The sequence below is a fragment of the Anomaloglossus baeobatrachus genome, chromosome 4, assembly GCF_048569485.1.
Source record: "Anomaloglossus baeobatrachus isolate aAnoBae1 chromosome 4, aAnoBae1.hap1, whole genome shotgun sequence".
Classification (NCBI taxonomy): domain Eukaryota; kingdom Metazoa; phylum Chordata; class Amphibia; order Anura; family Aromobatidae; genus Anomaloglossus; species Anomaloglossus baeobatrachus.
Window position 1 is genome coordinate 93,900,480 of NC_134356.1, and position 20,793 is coordinate 93,921,272.

Sequence of the window (20,793 nt, forward strand, 5' to 3'; positions counted from 1 at the left end):
CCAGCTCCACAAGTCAGGACCCGTCGCATCCAGAAGGCAGCAGGTCCTGATCGTGGGCACGTACCCTTATAGTTTCCAACAGGCCAATTAAATATTAAAGCGCCACTGCAGGGTGCCTAAGGACTTTTATAGGTATCAAAAATATTTCATAAGGCCTTTTGGTTACCAGGAGTCACATATGCTCCGCATGAGTAAATAAGGATTCCACAAAGAGATGTGTTCGATTGTAGCAAACACATGAATCGTAGCCGACCAAGTACAGAGTACAACTGCAGTGATTGCTCCATGAAACATACCGTGCCAGCATCCATTAGGTAGGCTCCATCTCTGCTCAGCTTTTCTACAGACAGCTGAAGAACAGGTGGCTGAGGTATTGTTTTGTCATTGATGTTAAGGGCTCCCTGTGTGAGAAGTACAGTGTTATAAAGTGAAGACGACAATAACCTCTATACATTTTCTATATTAATACACTATTTAATAGTGATGGAAACCAAACTTCTGGCCCGGTGAACAAAAGACTACTTATATTATGTATCAAGTTCTGAAGAAAATCTGTTAATATTAAAACTTTAAGACAAACCTCATCTGCCAGATTGTCTACTCGGTACAGATTCGGGTGCGTCATAAGCATCAGGTACACCAGCGGCTGATTCTTAATCTGACACATGGAGTAGATTCTCTCATCCAAACTTGCATTAGTCCCCGTTTGGAAAGCTTTCTGTAAGGAAAAGAATAGACTTCTAAATGTCAAATTGTATCCTGTCAACAAAAAAGTCCACTGACTTGTAAAAAAAAAACAAAAAAAAAAAAAAACAAGATTACTACTTTGCCGTTAGGAGAACATAATAAAAAAAAAAATTAACACCACTTTTCCCTAGTCAGAAATCACAAATGTAATGAAAGTAACGCCAACCCAAAACCAACATCGGTCTAAAAAGTCTAATGTGTAATGACGTCATGTCGCATATGCAGAATTTCCCCAAAAAAATAAACATTCAATCCTTACTTTACAGATTACAAGCATTCTACTTCTGCAGTGATCATTTATTAATCATCAATTACATATGTCATTTAACAATCTGATTTTAATAGATTTAATTTAAAAAGACCTCTTATGCATGCTTATTAAAGGCTTTCACCGCTCCTACCTCTCAGAAAATATTAAGAGAATTCTTTTAGAGTGTAGGCATGTACATAAAAATTTCCCAGAAAACAATGGAAGGAGGAATTTTTTTAAATCAGATCTTTTTTTATTAAATCATTAGGGATCAATACAGAGAGTATTTCACTTTTCATATAACTGATAACAATAAACAGATAAACACATATGATTTATAAATCAGGTTCTTTCTCTGCATATATGTAAATATATTAATAGAGTTCTCAAATCATAATTATATTATATAACTTGAGCCTACAAACCTCGTGGCTCTACAAATAAACAAAACTTAAATTATGCAATAATGCCTCAGACTAACAGGAACACCTCCTCCATCAGCCGTGTCGCTCCTCATCATATTGCTATACTCTCCTGCTCCTCCCTCTCAGTGCAGTCATCCATGAAACCATTCCAGTCCTCTCTCACCTCTTCATTCAAAGTCCATTTCGCCACAGGAAAAACTAGTTTTAATTCCCTTCCTCACACATGCCATCACTACAGGCACAACAGTAACCGGTCCAGCATTGCATCCCGAACCAGTGCACTAGAGGGTAGGCCCGGCAACTCCATCCATGGCCGCCAAATGTTGTAAAACTTTTTCAATGTTTTTCTTTTTAAATAAACTCCCCTTTCCAATCTTATGACGTTATTTAATTTGTTTTTGAGCTCTGGTAATGTTGGTGGTAGAGGGTCTAACCAGTGATATGCAAGTAGCTTTCTTGCTTGGTACAAGATACGTGCTATTCCCAGGGCTGTTGGAGAATCCGGATCCACTTCTCCTTCCCATAGACTCAACAGGCACAGGCGGGGCGACGGTTGTATTGTGATATGATATATTTGACCTATAAGTCCCAGGGTTTGGTTCCAGAAATCACCAATGTGTCCACACTCCCACATAACATGCATCAAATGGGCATCATCCTGTCCACATCTAACACACTGTGTGTTTGGTCTGAGTCCCATCTTAAATAGTAGACTGGGAGTTTTATATACCCTGTGGATGAGATATATTTGAGACAGCTTTTGGCACTCCGATACCGCCAGTTTAGGAACTTGTTCCAATATATCAGACCACTGACCTTCCGTCAGGGGACCGACGTCTCGTTCCCATTTACTTTTAACAAGCAATGGATGTGTTTCCAGATGGGCAGGTAGTAATTTTTTATATAGTTCCGAAATAAGACCCTTAGAGGACTCAGATGTAAGCAGCCTATGTAATGTTTGATTATGTGTCACTGTGACCGGGTTTGTCCTCCCCTGTCTTTCCAGTGCGTGTCTCAGCTGCAAATACTGATAAAAGAAGACATGCGGAAGGTGAAACTCCGTTCTCAGTTGTTCAAAGCTTTTAAGAGTATTATTTTGTAGTACTTGTGACACTAAATGGATCCCTTTATCCTCCCATCCTCTGAACCCTACTAATTTTTTAATTTCTGGCAAGTCGGGGTTCTGCCACAGTGGCCAGAGCTCTGTAGGTCCGCTTATCCCCAAAAGAGACTTACCCCTGTCCCACACCCGGAATATCATAGCCAGTGTGGGATATCGTGCCCCATTTATCTGTCTTTGTCCCACATCCAACCGGCAACCTGGGTACTTCCATACTGATCCCTCTCTCACTATATCACCACTGGTATCATACCCTCCTTCTTTGCCCCAACCCCTCAGATGTTGCATCTGGGAGGCTATATAGTATATATATGGGTTTGGTACCGCCAGTCCTCCCTCCTCCTTTCCCCGCTGTAGCACTTCCAGTCGAATCCTAGCTTGCTTTTTCTTCCAAATAAGTTCCCGGAATATTGTATTAATTTTTACAAAAAATTCCCTACATATCCACACTGGAGAATTATATATAAGGTATAGTAATTGTGGCATCATTACCATTTTAATTAAATTGGATCTGCCGACATTTGATAGCGGCAAACGGCACCAGGTATGCACTTTTGCTCTGAATCGCTGTAACAGGGGTTCCAGATTTAGGGCCTGGAAATCCTTCGGGATTGGGCTGACAATTACTCCCAGATATTTAAACTCCCGGACCACAGGAACTGGAATCTGTAAGTCCGAAAAGTCCGGGGGAAGGGGGTCCAACGGCATTAAAGCCGACTTGGACCAGTTGATTAGTAGACCAGACCTCTGTCCAAATTCCCGAATGATATTCATTGCCGGCAAAATCGAGGAACGTACCCTGTCTAAATATAAGAGTAGATCGTCTGCGTATAATGATATCTTTTGTTCCACGGCTCCACACCGAAATCCCTCTACCTCCCTGGATTTCCGTATTGCCACTGCCAACGGCTCCACTGCAGTCGCGAATAGCAAGGGTGAAAGCGGGCACCCCTGTCTAGTACCTCTTCCAAGAGGAAAAGACTCGGAGACCCTGCCATTAACTCTAACCTTTGCCACCGGTGAGTCATATAGCAGTTTTACCCAATTTATGAATCTATGTCCAAAGCCCATTTTCCGAAGTACAGCCCACATATATTCCCATTCAAGGCTATCGAACGCCTTAGCGGCGTCTAATGACAAAATTGCCCTTTCCCCCGGTTCCTCAGAACTATGTTGAATTCCCAAATATAATTTCCTGAGATTCATAGATGTGGCTCTGCATGGAATGAACCCCGTCTGATCACTCTGCACTATAGATGAGATGACTCGGGACATCCTATTGGCGAGCACCTTGGCCAGCAATTTAATGTCTGTTTGTAGGAGAGAGATTGGGCGATACGAATCCGGGATCTCTGGATCTTTTCCAGGTTTTAATATTAAGACTATTAAGGCTTCCCTCATAGAGGGCGGGAGGACCCTCTGCCTTTCAGCCTCTTCAAATACCTTAAGTAGTTTGGGTAGCAGTAAGGGTGCATACGTTTTATAAAACTCTCCAGGCAGGCCATCCGTTCCCGGAGCTTTTTCATTTTGTGTCTGGCCGAGCGCTTCCTCCAGTTCTTGCAATGAGATGTCCCGGTCCAGCAATTCCCTGTTTACATCACTCCGTGAAGGAAGAGAGAGAGCATCCAAATACTGCTCAATCTCAGTCTCCGTGAGGTCACAGTCTGATGTGTATAGCCGCATATAATACCTCTTTATTTCTCTTATTATATCCTCGCTTTCTGTTATAAAGTCACCTGATTCCGTCTTTAACCTATTTATATAAGAAGATCCTTCCTGTGCTCTAATGACTGTGGCCAGTAGGTGCCCCACGCCCTCCCCCGCCATAAAATAATTTTGTTTAAGGAAATAGCGTTTATTTTCTGCCACCGACATGAGATTTTCTTTGAGTGACATCTGTGCCTTCTCTAGTGTTTTTAGTTTCTACTGTTGGGTTGAGCACCACCGCAGCCTCCGCATCAGATACCTCCTGAATCAGACTCTGGGTGTAACATTTGGTTTGATTTTTGCGTATGCATATTTCTCTAATATATATGCCCCTTACCACAGCTTTCATAGAGTCCCAAACTATGTGTGGCGGTGCAGAGCACTCATTAAGATGAAAGTATTCCAGAATGTTATCATGTAAAGATCCCCCAATAAGCTGGATCCAGAAGGGATTAAGTTTCCAGATAGGCCTGGGCAGAGTGACGGGGTTTCCCCATGCAAGCGTAACATGTAATGGTGAGTGATCAGATACGCTTCTAGGTAGGTAGGCCACCTTTTGTGTATATGAGGCCATAAGTGCGTTTCCAATAGCCAGGTCTATCCGTGACATGGTGTGGTGGGAGCTAGAGTAACAGGAGAATTGTTTGGTTGTGGGGTGTTGGGCACGCCAAAGATCTACAAAACCCAGCTCCGTTAGCATTCTAGCAAATGAAGTCGGGGCGGCGTTCTCCGATATGTTTCCCGAGTGTAACTTATCTAGATAGGGGATTTTAATAATTACTTACATCCCTATCAAAAGCGTCGGCACAGATGGAAGGGAATCTAAAATAGACAATATCCTTTTTACCGGTTCGACTGAATATGGTGGAGGGATATATATCGCAACCAGAATAAAAATTGTATACCATACAGCGTGCAAAGCAAACATACAAATCTGCCCCCCGGGTCAATCACTGATTTGGTACATGAGAACGGGATGGATTTGTGCACCAACACACTCACACCCCGTGCATGGGTCGAGTATGTGGAATGATATTCATGCGCGATCCATCCCTTCCTCAGCCAATGAACATTATCCCTGACCATGTGGGTCTCGGAGAGACATAAAATAGCCGGTAAAAGTTTCTGTAGGTGAGTAAATATAGCACATCTTTTGTTCGCATCTCCGAGCCCTCTAACATTCCACGCTACAATATTTAAAGATGTCGCCATAAGCGTAGACTAAGATATGATCCGGACGGATACTTCATACCTGGAGGAGAGAGGCGTTCTCCACCGATTCTCAAAAACATTAGGTTGAGCGACACGACTGAGGCACACCACACTTCCCAAACAGATTGCATCATACAACAATAAACAAGAAAAACAAGGAGAGAGATAGGGCTCCGCACACCAGTGCGCAGTGCCCCTGCCCTCAAAATCAAGTGTATCTTACACATTTCTCCCAAATAGAGAGAATCAGGGCTAAAAACACGCCCCAAGTCCATGCAGGGAGGGGGTCCACAACTCGCTAGTGCAGCGGGTGTCCACAATGAACCGGCCGTCTCCCAACCTGGATCCTAGATGAATTTAACTGTAATGAGCTCACCAGCATAGCGTCCCAAACAAAAACAACGCCTGGCGGCAGAAAGGGAAATCTCAGGTATTCTTCCTCCTCAGGGATCTCTCATTGATATCCACCCAAGACAATGCCGCCCCAGCCGTATCAAAAAAATGAGTCTCTCCGTTCGCAGCAATCCGCAGCTTAGCAGGGTACATCATGGAGTATGGCACTTGCAGGTTGCGCAGTCGTTTTTTGATCTCAATAAATTGCGCTCTTTTACGTTGCACTTCCATGGAGAAATCAGGAAATATTGATATCTTCCTCCCATCAATTGCAAGTTCTTTGATATCTCTGGCTCTGCGCAGGATAGTGTCCCTATCTTTATAGTGCAGTAGTTTAATCAGAATAGGACGTGGGGGTGCTCCCGGCTGTGGGGCACGCGCAGGGACCCTGTGCGCCCTTTCAATGGTGAAGAAAGGGGACAGTATGTCTTTTCCCATGGTGTCTTTAAGCCATTTTTCAAAGAAATTCAGTGGGTCATTGCCCTCCATCCTCTCTGGGACCCCCACCAGTCGCAAATTACTTCTGCGGGAGCGATTTTCCAAATCATCCACCTTGTTTAGCAGTGTGGAGATATTTTGCGTGGCCTTTCCCAGCTCTCGTGACATTGCTGGTAATTTATCCTCTGTTGTACTCACTCTTTCCTCCAACTCCCCCATTCTGACAGTCACCCCTTGCAGCTCACGTTTAATACAGGCCATATCTGAGGTGACAGTTCCCATCTGGCTGCTTAGAGTGGCCAATGTGGTATTGCAAGAGTTAATTGCTGCCAGAATGTCTCTCAGTATGGCCTCAGTGAAAACAGGTGTTGTTTGCTCCACATCTCCCCCTCCTCCCTCTGCCAGCACAGGCCTGTGTGTCTGCATACCTTGTGCTGCTGAACATGCAGGGCCCAGGGTACTCACAGTCTCACTGTCGGGTATGTTTTCTTCCTGCTCCAGGGCCCGTTCAGCGCTGCCATCGGGTGTCTCGTTGCAGGTAGGCTCTGTGCCAGGGGCCACTCTGGCAAACCGCTCCAACCTGCTTGCTACTCCCACTGCTCCAGCTCGGGATGGTGTGGATGCCGGCGGCGCCATATTGGATTCTTCAGAGGCACGCTCCTGCGCGTCTCTGTCCCTTTTATTGCTACTGCGGGTCGGCATATCCTGGCTGTGCTCGCTTCCCTGGGTGTTATAAGTTGTGTTGCAGCCCTCCAGGGTCGGTAGTGCCTGTCAGCAAGGCTGGTGTGCAGGATAATTCAGGATCCAGGCAGGAGCTCACCCACACTGCTTCCTCTCTACATGAGGTCCAGACCACACCCCCATGGAAGGAGGAATTTAGTTCTACAATCCAACATTTGGAATCCATTTTCTAATATGTAATAATCATGGCTTGAGGATAGAAAAGAAGGGAATTTTGTTTACTTACCGTAAATTCCTTTTCTTCTAGCTCCTATTGGGAGACCCAGACAATTGGGTGTATAGCTTCTGCCTCCGGAGGCCACACAAAGTATTACACTTTAAAAGTGTAACCCCTCCCCTCTGCCTATACACCCTCCCGTGCATCACGGGCTCCTCAGTTTTGGTGCAAAAGCAGGAAGGAGGAAACTTATAAATTGGTCTAAGATAAATTCCATCCGAAGGATGTTCGGAGAACTGAAAACCATGAACCAAAAGAACAATTCAACATCAACAAAATGTGTACACAAAAGAACAACCAGCCCGAAGGGAACAGGGGCGGGTGATGGGTCTCCCAATAGGAGCTAGAAGAAAAGGAATTTACGGTAAGTAAACAAAATTCCCTTCTTTGTCGCTCCATTGGGAGACCCAGACAATTGGGACGTCCAAAAGCAGTCCCTGGGTGGGTAAAAGAATACCTCGATAAAAAGAGCCGAAAAACGGCCCCCTCTTACAGGTGGGCAACCGCCGCCTGAAGGACTCGCCTACCTAGACTGGCGTCTGCCGAAGCATAGGTATGCACCTGATAGTATTTCGTGAAAGTGTGCAGACTAGACCAGGTAGCTGCCTGACACACCTGCTGAGCCGTAGCCCGGTGCCGCAATGCCCAGGACGCACCCACGGCTCTGGTAGAATGGACTTTCAGCCCTGAAGGAATCGGAAGCCCAGAAGAACGGTAGGCTTCAAGAATCGGTTCCTTGATCCACCGAGCCAAGGGTGACTTGGAAGCCTGTGAACCCTTACGCTGGCCAGCGACAAGGACAAAGAGCGCATCTGAACGGCGCAGGGGTGCCGTGCGAGACACGTAGAACCGGAGTGCCCTCACTAGATCTAATGAGTGCAAATCCTTTTCACATTTGTGAATTGGATTAGGGCAAAATGAAGGTAAGGAGATATCCTGATTGAGATGAAAGGGGGATACCACCTTAGGGAGAAATTCCGGGACAGGACGCAGAACCACCTTATCCTGGTGAAAAACCAGGAAGGGGGCTTTGCATGACAGCGCTGCAAGTTCCGACACTCTTCGGAGTGATGTAACTGCCACTAGAAATGCCACCTTCTGCGAAAGACGTGATAAAGAAACATCCCGCAGCGGCTCGAAAGGTGGTTTCTGAAGAGCCGTTAGCACCCTGTTAAGGTCCCAGGGTTCCAGCGGACGCTTGTAAGGTGGGACTATGTGGCAAACTCCCTGCAGGAACGTGCGGACCTGCGGAAGCCTGGCCAGGCGCTTTTGAAAAAATACGGAGAGCGCCGATACTTGTACCTTGAGAGAGCCGAGTGACAAACCCTTGTCCATTCCGGATTGGAGGAATGAAAGAAAAGTGGGTAAGGCAAACGGCCAGGGAGTAAACCCATTATCAGAGCACCAGGATAAGAAGATCCGCCAAGATCTGTAATAGATCTTGGCGGACGTTGGTTTCCTGGCCTGTCTCATAGTGGCAATGACATCCTGAGATAATCCTGAAGACGCTAGGAGCCAGGACTCAATGGCCACACAGTCAGGTTGAGGGCCACAGAATTCAGATGGAAAAACGGCCCTTGTGACAGCAAGTCTGGGCGGTCTGGAAGCGCCCACGGTTGACCCACCGTGAGATGCCACAGATCCGGGTACCACGATCGCCTCGGCCAATCTGGAGCGACGAGAATGGCGCAACGACAGTCGGACCTGATCTTGCGTAACACTCTGGGCAGCATCGCCAGAGGAGGAAATACATAAGGCAGTCGAAACTGCGACCAATCCTGAACTAATGCGTCCGCCGCCAGAGCTCTATGATCCTGAGACAGTGCCATGAAGGCCGGGACCTTGTTGTTGTGTCGTGACGCCATGAGGTCGACGTCCGGCGTTCCCCAGCGGCGACAGATCTCTCGAAACACGTCTGGGTGAAGAGACCATTCCCCCTCATCCATGCCCTGACGACTGAGGAAATCTGCTTCCCAGTTTTCTACGCCCGGGATGTAAACTGCGGAGATCGTGGAGGCTGTGGCTTCCACCCACTGCAGAATCCGCCTGACTTCCTGGAAGGCCTGACGACTGCGCGTGCCTCCCTGATGGTTGATGTATGCGACGGCAGTGGCGTTGTCCGACTGTATACGGATCTGTCTGCCCTCCAGCCACCGATGGAAGGCCAATAAGGCTAGATACACCGCCCTTATCTCCAGAACATTGATCTGAAGGGAGGACTCTACCGAAGTCCAGGTTCCCTGAGCCCTGTGGTGGAGGAAAACCGCTCCCCACCCTGACAGGCTCGCGTCCGTGGTGACCACAGTCCAGGTTGGGGGTAGGAAGGATCTTCCTTGCGATAGAGAATTGGGACGGAGCCACCACTGAAGAGACGTCTTGGTTGCAAGGGACAGAGAGACGTTCCTGTCGAGGGAAGTCGACCTCCTGTCCCATTTGCGGAGAATGTCCCATTGGAGTGGCCGCAGATGGAATTGCGCGAACGGCACTGCCTCCATCGCTGCCACCATCTTCCCCAGGAAGTGCATGAGGCGCCTCAAGGGGTATGACTGACCCCGAAGAAGAGATTGTACCCCTGCCTGCAGGGACAGCTGTTTGTCCAGCGGTAGCTTGACTACCGCTGACTGTGTATGAAACTCCATCCCGAGGTAAGTCAGTGATTGGGTCAGTGTCAACTGGGATTTTGGGAAGTTGATTATCCACCCGAACTGCTGGAGAGTCGCCAGAGCGACTGTAAGGCTGTGTTGACACGCCACCCGAGAAGGTGCCCTGACTAGGAGATCGTCTAAGTAGGGAATCACCGAGTGGCCCTAAGAGTGTAGGACCGCCACTACGGATGCCATGACCTTGGTGAACACCCGTGGGGCTGTCGCCAGGCCGAAAGGCAATGCCACGAACTGAAGGTGCTCGTTCCCGATGGCGAAACGCAAGAAGCGTTGATGTTCGTGTGCGATCGGCACATGGAGATAAGCATCCTTGATGTCGATCGAAGCTAGGAAGTCTCCTTGTGACATCGAGGCGATGACCGAGCGGAGAGATTCCATCCGAAACCGTCTGGTGCTCACATGTCTGTTGAGCAGTTTGAGGTCCAGAACGGGACGGAATGATCCGTCCTTCTTTGGCACCACGAACAAGTTGGAGTAAAAGCCGCGACCATGTTCCTGAGGGGGAACAGGGATCACAACTCCCTGTGTTTTCAGAGTGGCCACTGCCTGAAAAAGTGCGTCGGCCCGAGCGGGGGGCGGAGAGGTTCTGAAGAAACGAGTCTGAGGACGAGAGCTGAACTCTATCCTGTAACCGTGAGACAGAATGTCTCTCACCAATCGGTCTTGAACATGTGGCCACCAGGCGTCGCAAAAGCGGGAGAGCCTGCCACCGACCGAGGATGCGGTTCGGGGATGCAGAGAGTCATGAGGAGGCCGCCTTGGAGGCAGCGCCTCCGGCGGCGCGACTTAGACCGCCACGCATAGGAGTTCCTCTGGCCTTTCTCCGGCCTGTTGGACGAAGAGGACTGGGGCTTGGCGGAGGGACGAAAGGACCGAAACCTCGATTGAATTTTCCGTTGCTGAGGTCTCTTAGGTTTGGACTGGGGTAAGGAGGAGTCCTTTCCCTTGGATTCCTTAATAATCTCATCCAATCGTTCGCCAAACAATCGGTCACCAGAAAACCGGTTAAGAACCTCTTGGAGGCCGAGTCTGCCTTCCATTCGCGCAGCCACATGGCCCTGCGGACTGCCACAGAGTTAGCGGATGCTACAGCTGTACGGCTAGCAGAGTCTAGGACTGCGTTCATGGCGTAGGAAGAAAAAGCTGTCGCTTGAGAAGTCAGAGACGCAACCTGCGGAGCAGAATTACGTGTGACTGCATTAATCTCAGCCAGACAAGCTGAGATAGCTTGTAGTGCCCACACGGCTGCAAAGGCCGGGGCAAAAGACGCGCCCGTGGCTTCAAAGATGGATTTCACCAGGAGCTCTATCTGCCTGTCAGTGGCATCCTTTAGCGATGAGCCATCTGCCACCGATACCACAGATCTAGCCGCCAATCTAGAGACTGGAGGATCCACCTTGGGACACGGAGCCCAACCCTTAACTACGTCAGAGGGGAAGGGGTAACGTGTGTCAGTAAGGCGCTTAGTAAAGCGCTTGTCCGGAACCGCTCTGGGCTTCTGGACAGCATCTCTGAAGTTAGAGTGATCGAAAAAAGCACTCCGTGTACGTTTGGGGAACCGAAACTAGTGTTTCTCCTGCTGAGAAGCCGACTCCTCTACAGGTGGAGGCGGGGGAGACAGATCTAACACCTGGTTAATGGACGAGATAAGATCATTAACTAAGGCGTCCCCTTCAGGTGTATCAAGATTGAGGGCAACGTCAGGTTCAGAGCCCTGAGCTGCGACGTCCGCCTCGTCCTCCAGAGAGTCCTCGGGCTGGGAACCCGAACAGCGTGAAGAAGTCGGGGAAGATTCCCAGCGAGCCCGCTTAGTCGGTCTGGGACTGAGATCCGGGCAGGAGTCCTCCGCGTGGGACCTAGGGCCCAACCTGGGAGCGCGCTGCGGCGCGGACCAAGAGGGGCCTGGAGGCGACGAGCTAACGGGGACCGGGGCCTGTGTAAGGACCGGTCTGGACTGCAAAGCTTCTAGCAGCTTGGCAGACCATTTGTCCATAGACTGAGCCATGGATTGTGAAAGTGACTCAGAGTTTCTCAGCAAAAGAGGAGAACTCTGTCCCTGGCGCCTGGACAGGGGGAGCAGGGGGGTCTACATGAGCCGAGGGGCCCACTAGTGACCGAGGCTCCGGCTGAGCAAGCGAAACAGGGGTCGAGCATTGCTCACAGTGAGGGTAGGTGGAACCCGCAGGCAACATAGCCGCACAAGAGGTACAGGTCGCAAAAAAACCCTGTGCCTTAGCACCCTTGCTCCTTGTGGACGACATGCTGTTGCCTCCTAGGAGAGTGATCACTGAGGGTATATGGGAAGGGGTATACAGCCCGACAGAACAGAAATATGTAAATAAATACGTATCTATTCCGGCACCCTGGGGGGGGGACCAGCAGCGGGTGACCGGTGTGGCTTACCGACCGCTAAAAAGCGGTCTGTCCTCCAGATTCCCTGTCCTCCAGATTCCCTGCCTTAGGTCTCCCAGAGCTGCAGAGCTCTTCTCGGATAATCCTCCACCGGCAGAATGCCAAAAACATGGCTGCCGGAGCTCTCAGGGGAGGAGTGGAGCCGTTGGCGTGTTAGAAAAAGTGCGGGAATCTGGGGTCCCCACAGTGATCAGTGAGGGGGGAGGAAACATACAGGATGCTCCGGCCCTCACAGCCGACGTCAGGCCGGCCGTCCCGCCCTTACCCCTGACAGGCAGGCCCGGGGGCGGGATTTTTGCTACTAGGCCGCGATGAAGCCGGGGACTAAATTTAAGACCGCGGCCGACAAGCAGGCGCGGTCGGCGCGGAAGTCCGCCGGTCTTCACAAATCAGCAGCTGCTGCAGCGTCCGGGAATAAGGCGCTCCATGCACAGTCCCCATGGGGACACAGAGTACCTTATAGATGCAGGGCCCGATCCCTGAGGATGAATAGACTCCTGTCCAGCAGATTCCCACAGGGGCTGCGGAGGGAGCCCGGTCCCAGTGAATGGATGACCGGTCAGGATCCCACTTCTCCCAGAGCCACTAAGGGATGGTGAAGGAAAACGGCATGAGGCTCCTGCCTTTGTACCCGCAATGGGTACCTCAACCTTAACAGCACCGCCGACATAGTGGGGTGAGAAGGGAACATGCCGGGGACCCCGTGGGGGTCCTCTTTTCTTCCAACCGATATAACTAATCTGTGAATGCATGAGTGGATGTGTGCCTCCTTCCACACAAAGCATAAAACTGAGGAGCCCGTGATGCACGGGAGGGTGTATAGGCAGAGGGGAGGGGTTACACTTTTAAAGTGTAATACTTTGTGTGGCCTCCGGAGGCAGAAGCTATACACCCAATTGTCTGGGTCTCCCAATGGAGCGACAAAAATTGTCCATCAATAAATCACAGGGAAAAAAAAAATACAGTAAAGGCCCCGTCACACACACACAGATAAATCTTTGGCAGATCTGTGGTTGCAGTGAAATCATGGACATATTGTTCCATTTGTACACAGCCACAAACCTGGCACTGATTGTCCACAATTTCACTGCAACCACAGATCTGCCAAAGATTTATCTTTGTGTGACAGGGCCTTAAGGCCAGGTCCACGTCATGTTTCAGCCACACGTAAGTGGCTCCACCACAGCTTGAAAAATCAGAGTATAAAAAATGGGAGATCCGTCAACAGCATTTTTCAGTAGGGCACAAAGCACGATCCCTGTGATAAGGCGGATTCTGCCAAAAAGGAGATCCCACAGAAAGCTAAGTGATTCCTTCTACTTCACTAGTCATTGGCCCCCTTGGCAGATACATCTAAATCCCATTTTTTCAGGGCTTCAGAAAAAAGCTCCCATAGAGCCATTGACACAAGGCTGGAAAGTGATGTAAACGCAGCCTCAAAATGCCAAAACATGTTATTACAATTTGTATGTTGTAGTTTATGTACTGATTACAATACAGTGGATCCTTGGTTTAAGAGTAAACTTGGTTTGAGAGCGTTTTGTAGGACAAGCAAAGCGTTTTAAAAATGTGTAACTTGGTTTATGAGCAATGCTTTGCAATAAGACCAAATACTCACCGTGCATACTACTGGTTCTGTCCTTTCACTGCACTCTGACCCGCTCTGGAGGTAACTTTCTGTACATATATACTGTATACCATTGTACAGTACAGTATATACTATATAACATGTCTATCAATTTGCATTTGTTGATACAGTAGTGTACTTTCGGCTAACCAGTATAGCACATTGCTTGTATTGTACCTCTTGCACACCAACAATTTTATTGTGAGCCAACGTGCAGTTTAATTAGCTTTATATGTTTTTACTGTACTGTACAGTATTCTGTATTAGTGTACTGTAATAATTTTATATGAATACAGGACATTATTTTGTATTACTGTAATAAGTTTGTATAAATACAATAAATATTTGAGTTGTGGAACGAATTGTGTGCGTTTCAATTATTTCCTATGGGAAAATTCGCTTTGATATAAGAGTAACTTTGTTTAAGAGCACACTCCCAGAACCAATCATGCTCGTACTCCAAGGTTCCACTGTATTTATGTTCAACCTATACTATATGTATTATGTATAAATTAAGATAGGTATACAGACTCAGAAAAAGAACTAACCTGCTTCAAAAGAGCCAGTACAAACATCGGGAAAAGACGTAACGAGCTTGGTGCTAGAAGACCTGGCTGCTGTACAGTTAGCACCGAAGAACGGTACGCTGATAGGGAGTCGATGGCTGCATTCACTAGGGCATCCCGAGCATCACTCAGACTTGATGAAATGGATCGGTCAACGGCTGAAAGAATGGAACAAAATCAGATTTCATGACTACATTTATACAAATATATTCTGTGCACAAATCTCCTATCCTTTTCCAGATGTACGATTTTCATATAGGTCTGACATCTGGTGCGGAGCGGGCTCATTTATATACGGATGGTCTTCATGGAAGAAAATCATGTTTACTATGTAATAGTGATTAAAATAAACACACAAAAAAAAAACAAACTTAAAAATCACTCCAATTCTCACAGTCCAAAAATAAATATTTGTATTGCAGTGTCGATAAAAGTTTAAGCTATGAAAAACTAAAAAATAACCAAATGGGATGAAATGCCTGAATTTCAGTTTTTAATTTAGCATTTCCCTCACATAAATAAAATAAAAAGTGATTAAAATATAGCAAGAACTCCAAAATAGTACAAATAAAACTACAATTTGCCACCCAAAAAACCCCAAACCCTCACAAAGCTCCATTGACTGAAACATAAAAGATTATAGGTCTCAGAACTAAAAAAAAAAAAAAACAAAAAAAAAACCCCATACCATTTCACCATTTCTTTCTGTTCATACAGACCTGTGTAGAATTGTTGGTACCCTTCTGTTGAAGTAAGAAAACCCCACTTTGGCCATTGAAATAACTTAAAATTGGACCAAAGTAATTTTCAATTTCAAATTTACGGAGTATCGAGCAATGAAAATTAGACATTGCTTTTGAATTGTGGCTCAAAAGAACAAAAAAAACAACAAAACAAAAGAAAATGGCCGAGACAAAACTGATGGTACGCTTAACGTACCATTTTCTTGCACAACCTTTTGAGGAAATCACTGCTAATAAATGGCTTCTGTTAATCCCAATTAGACTTCTGCACCAGTCCACAGCTATTTTGCGCCAGCCGTCTCCAATGTGAAGGTTGCTTTCCCCAGACTACACGTTTCAGCTTTGTTTACAGATGTTCAATAGGGCGTAGATCATGACTCATAGAAGCTACTTCAGAACAGTCCAATGCCTTGCTCTTAGCCATTTTTGGATGTTTTTAACTATATGTTTTAAATAAATTTTCCTTTCAGAGGACACCATGACCTGTGACTCTGACCAACCCTTTTGACGCTGGGTAGTCCATTTTGCTCCACAGTGCCTCTATAGCCTTGAGACATTATTGTATTTTGCCCACCCTGTGCCAGATGCAACCCCAAAACATTATCAAGATTCCTCCATGTTTCACTGTAGGCACAATGTTTTTTCCTTTGTATGCTTTAATTTTGCATCTGAACATATAGCCAATGTGACTTGCCAAAAAGGTCCTGTTTTGAGGTTTTTGCACCCAGTTCAGACTTAGAATGGTGTTCCAAACGTTATTTTGTTAGTAGTCTTTAGTTTGTGAACCCGATCCCCACCCGTACCTTGCCGGTCCACATTATACATATATAGCCTGGTTCTCAGCTTCCCATAGTTGGCAAGTTTTTTTAACTGCATGAGAGGACACACATTAGCTAGGGACCCCAAAAATAAGAGAATACCGTGAAGAGGTTTGGGGCTCTGTTGCATTGATCAATTCAATAGCTAAATTTCTCTTTATTCATATTTCATGGCAGTAATGCAGATTCCATTCATTTTTTCATGTAGCTATTGTATTTTTCAGGCCAGTATTCACACAGCAGTTTCTGCTATTACATGTATTGCCCTTGCATAGTCACTGGTGTGCATACCTTCTCTCCATATACTGTTTTGATCTCTGTCCACAGGCCATTCTCCCAGAACCTTTGTGGCTACTCAATATGCATTTTGATAAATTCCAGTCTTGCCTTTTCTAATTTTCTGGCAACAAATGGTTTCCTCCTCAGTCGTCTTCTACGAAGTCAACTTTGGACAAGACCTCAACAGATGGTGTAATCCGACACCAATGTACCTTTACCATAGAGTTCACTTCTAACCTATTTGGAAGTTGTTCAAGGCTCTTTGGTTACTGTTCGTATTATCTATCTCTTCAATTTAACATCAATTTTCCTCTTGCAGGCACGTCAAGAAAAATTAGCTACGGTCCCATTGACCTAAAACTTCAGAAGAATATGTGCAACTGTAGTAACAGGAACATCAAGCTGTTTGGAGAGGTCATAAAGACCTAACATGTGTGTCTATAAGTTTCTTTCTAATCCCCTGAGATAACTCTCCTTAGCTTTCTTTGGTCCATATTCAGCATAGTAAACATCATGATACCAAACAGCACAGTGACTACTTTTCACCCTTTAAGTAGGCAGACTGACTGATTACTAATTTGCAGACACCTTTTTACAGATCTCACCTTAGTATATAATTTGAACATAGGGACATGTTTAACCACTTCACGACCATGGACTGATATATCAGTCATGGAGCGTGTCCCGTTAAGCCCCGCCCCCTGCCACGGGCAGAAGGCGGCGGTCGGCACACAGCTGTTTTCAACAGTTGACGTGTGCCTGCTAGCCGCGGGTGGAATCGCTTCCACCCGCGGCCATTAACCCCTTAAATCTTGCTGCCAACGTCTGGCAGCAAGATCTAAATGCGCGCAGCCATGTTTTTTACTTACCGCCGCCCCCACCGGAAGTCACATGCGTGATCACGTGACTATCGGTGGTTGCCATCGTAGCACAGGGTCATGTGATGACGCCTGCAGCTATGAAGTTTCACTTTCGTTTTCCCTCGGCCGCGAGCAGAGAGAAAAAGAAAGTGACTGAATCTGCTGTTTACAGCTGTATAGCTGTGATCAGCAGATAGATAAGAGTGATCGGATTGCTGATCGCTATAGTCCCCTAGGGGGACTAGTAAAATAAAAAAAAAAAAAAAAAAAAGAGAATTTTGTTTACTTACCGTAAATTCTTTTTCTTATAGTTCCGTATTGGGAGACCCAGACCATGGGTGTATAGCTTCTGCCTCCGGAGGACACACAAAGTACTACACTCAAAAGTGTAGCTCCTCCCTCTGAGCTTATACACCCCCTGGAGATCCAGATCTAGCCAGTTTAGTGCAAAAGCTGAAGGAGAATAGCCACCCACAAGTAAAAACAGAGCAAGAACCGGAACAACCGGAGTCTCTGTCTACGACAACAGCCGGTGATAACACACGGAACAAGAAAGTGCCAACAGGCAACAGGGAGGGTGCTGGGTCTCCCAATACGGAACTATAAGAAAAAGAATTTACGGTAAGTAAACAAAATTCTTTCTTTATCGTTCCTATGGGAGACCCAGACCATGGGACGTCTCAAAGCAGTCCATGGGTGGGAAATAAACAGAAAAACTAAGAAGTAGGCAGAACCTAACTTCACAAGTGGGCGACAGCCACCTGAAGGATGCGTCTGCCCAAGCTCGCATCTGCCGAAGCATGAGCATGCACTTGGTAGTGCTTTGAAAAGGTATGCAGGCTAGTCCAAGTGGCAGCCTGACAGACTTGTTGAGCAGTAGCCTGGTGCCTGAAAGCCCAAGAGGCACCGACAGCTCTGGTCGAGTGTGCCTTAATCCCCGGCGGGGGAGGCACCTGAGAACACTGGTAGGCGTCCGAAATGGTCGACCTAATCCAACGGGCTAAGGTCGGCTTAGAAGCAGAGAGGCCCTTGCGCCGACCTGTGGTTAGCACAAAAAGAGAGGTGCACCGCCTAAGAACAGCGGTGCGAGACACATAGATCCGGAGCGCACGCACCAGATCCAAAGTATGCAACACTGTTTCAAAGTGATGAACAGGAGCCGGACAAAAGGAAGGTAGGGTAATGTCCTGGTTAAGGTGGAAAGGAGAGACCACCTTAGGAAGAAAGTCCGGAGTCGGACGGAGAACCACCTTGTCTTGATGAAAAACCAAAAAAGGTGATTCCGAAGAGAGCGCAGCCAAATCAGAGACTCTCCTGAGGGAAGTTATGGCCACTAGAAAGACCACTTTCTGTGAAAGACGAAACAAAGAAACCTCCCTAAGAGGCTCAAAAGGGGGTTTCTGCAAAACCGTGAGGACCAAGTTAAGGTCCCAGGGATCCAAGGGCCGCCGGTAAGGCGGAATGATGTGAGACGCGCCCTGCATGAAGGTGCGGACCTGAGCCAGCCGGGCGAGACGCCGCTGGAACAGCACTGACAGAGCTGAGACTTGTCCCTTAAGAGAGTTGAGGGACAGTCCCAGCTGCAGACCGGACTGTAGAAAGGACAAAAGGGTCGGCAAGGAAAATGGCCAAGGAGGATGGCCGGAAGAGCGACACCAGGACAGGAAAATTTTCCAAGTCCTGTGATAGATCTTGGCGGAGGAAAACTTACGGGCCCGAGTCATAGTGGAGATGACTTCAGGAGGGATACCAGAAGTCGTCAAGATCCAGGACTCAAGAGCCACGCCGTCAATCTGAGAGCCGCAGAATTCTGGCGGAAAAACGGACCTTGTGAGAGAAGGTCTGGACGGTCCGGAAGATGCCACGGCACCTCTACGGACAGAAGGAGCAGGTCTGGGTACCAAGCTCGCCTGGGCCAGTCCGGAGCAATGAGAATGACTCGACGGCCCTCCAGTCTGATCTTGCACAGAACTCTGGGCAAGAGCGCTAGAGGGGGAAACACGTAGGGCAGACGAAACTGGGACCAGTCTTGAACCAGAGCGTCCGCGGCGAAGGCCTGAGGATCGTGGGAGCGAGCCACGTAAACCGGAACCTTGTTGTTGTGACGGGATGCCATTAGGTCCACGTCCGGAGTGCCCCACTTGCGGCAGATTGACTGAAACACTGCCGGATGCAGGGACCACTCGCCACTGTCCACGGATTGGCGGCTGAGATAATCTGCCTCCCAGTTTTCCACGCCTGGGATGTGGACTGCGGATATGGTGGACTTTGAGTCCTCCGCCCATTGAAGGATGCGTTGTACCTCCAACATTGCCAGGCGGCTGCGTGTCCCGCCTTGGTGATTGATGTAGGCAACTGCTGTCGCGGTGTCTGACTGGACTCGGATGTGCTTGCCCGCCAACAGGTGGTGAAAGGCTAGGAGAGCTAGAAGCACAGCTCTGGTTTCTAGCACATTGATCGAGAGGACTGACTCGGACGGAGTCCAAGTGCCCTGCGCTCGGTGGTGGAGATATACCGCTGCCCAGCCGGACAGACTGGCATCCGTGGTGAGAATCACCAAGGACGGGGTCAGGAAGGAGCGCCCCTGAGACAGAGAGAGGGGCCGAAGCCACCACTGAAGAGAGCTCCTGGTCTGTGGCGACAGAGCCACTAACCTGTGCAAGGAGGAAGGCCGCTTGTCCCAACAGCAGAGAATGTCCAGCTGCAGTGAACGCAGATGGAACTGGGCAAAGGGAACCGCCTCCATTGACGCCACCATCCGACCCAGCACCTGCATCAGGTGCCTGATGGAATAACGACGGGGCCTCAGCAGAGCGCGGACCGCCAGTTGGAGGGACTGCTGTTTGACTGAGGGCAACTTCACAAGTGCCGGCAGAGTCTCGAACTGCATCCCTAGGTACGTGAGACTCTGGGTCGGAGTCAAAGTGGATTTGGGAAGATTGACAATCCACCCGAATTGGGCTAGAGTGGCAAGAGTGAGCGAGACACTCCGCTGACAGTCTGCGCTGGATGAAGCCTTGACTAGAAGGTCGTCCAGGTAAGGAATCACTGCCAACCCCTGTAGGTGCAGAACCGCAACCACCGCTGCCATGACCTTGGTGAGGGGCCGTGGCTAACCCGAAGGGGACAGCCACGAATTGGAAATGTTCCTCTCCGATTGCAAAACGTAGCCAACGCTGGTGAGAAACTGCAATTGGCACATGCAGATAGGCATCTCTGATGTTGATGGATGCCAGGAAATCCCCTTGGGTCATTGATGCAATGACTGACCGCAGAGACTCCATGCGAAAATGCCACACCTGAACATGCTTGTTGAGAAGCTTGAGATCCAGGATGGGCCGGAAGGAACCGTCCTTATTGGGGACTAGGAAGAGATTTGAGTAGAAACCTCTGAACCGTTCCCGGGCGGGAACCGGTACAATTACTCCGTTGGCCTGCAGGGATGCCACGGCCTGAGAGAAGGCGGCGGCCTTGGAGCAGGGGGGAGTTGACAGAAAAAATCTGTTTGGCGGGCTGGAAGAGAATTCTATCCTGTAGCCGTGGGAGATTATATCCCGCACCCACTGATCGGAGAC

The 20,793-nt window shown here is 48.2% G+C and overlaps 1 protein-coding gene across 1 annotated transcript in view; it reads right to left on the reverse strand.

The window, feature by feature from the left end:
- SEC24A (SEC24 homolog A, COPII component) overlaps window positions 1–20,793 on the reverse strand; it is a 158,827-nt gene that overhangs the window by 21,584 nt on the left and 116,450 nt on the right. Inside the window, exons 18-20 of the mRNA XM_075344468.1 lie at window positions 14,501–14,676; window positions 581–718; window positions 297–401 (exon numbers count right to left, since the gene is read on the reverse strand). Coding sequence (XP_075200583.1) covers window positions 297–401; window positions 581–718; window positions 14,501–14,676 — 419 coding nt within the window. The remainder of the gene's footprint in view (window positions 1–296; window positions 402–580; window positions 719–14,500; window positions 14,677–20,793) is intronic.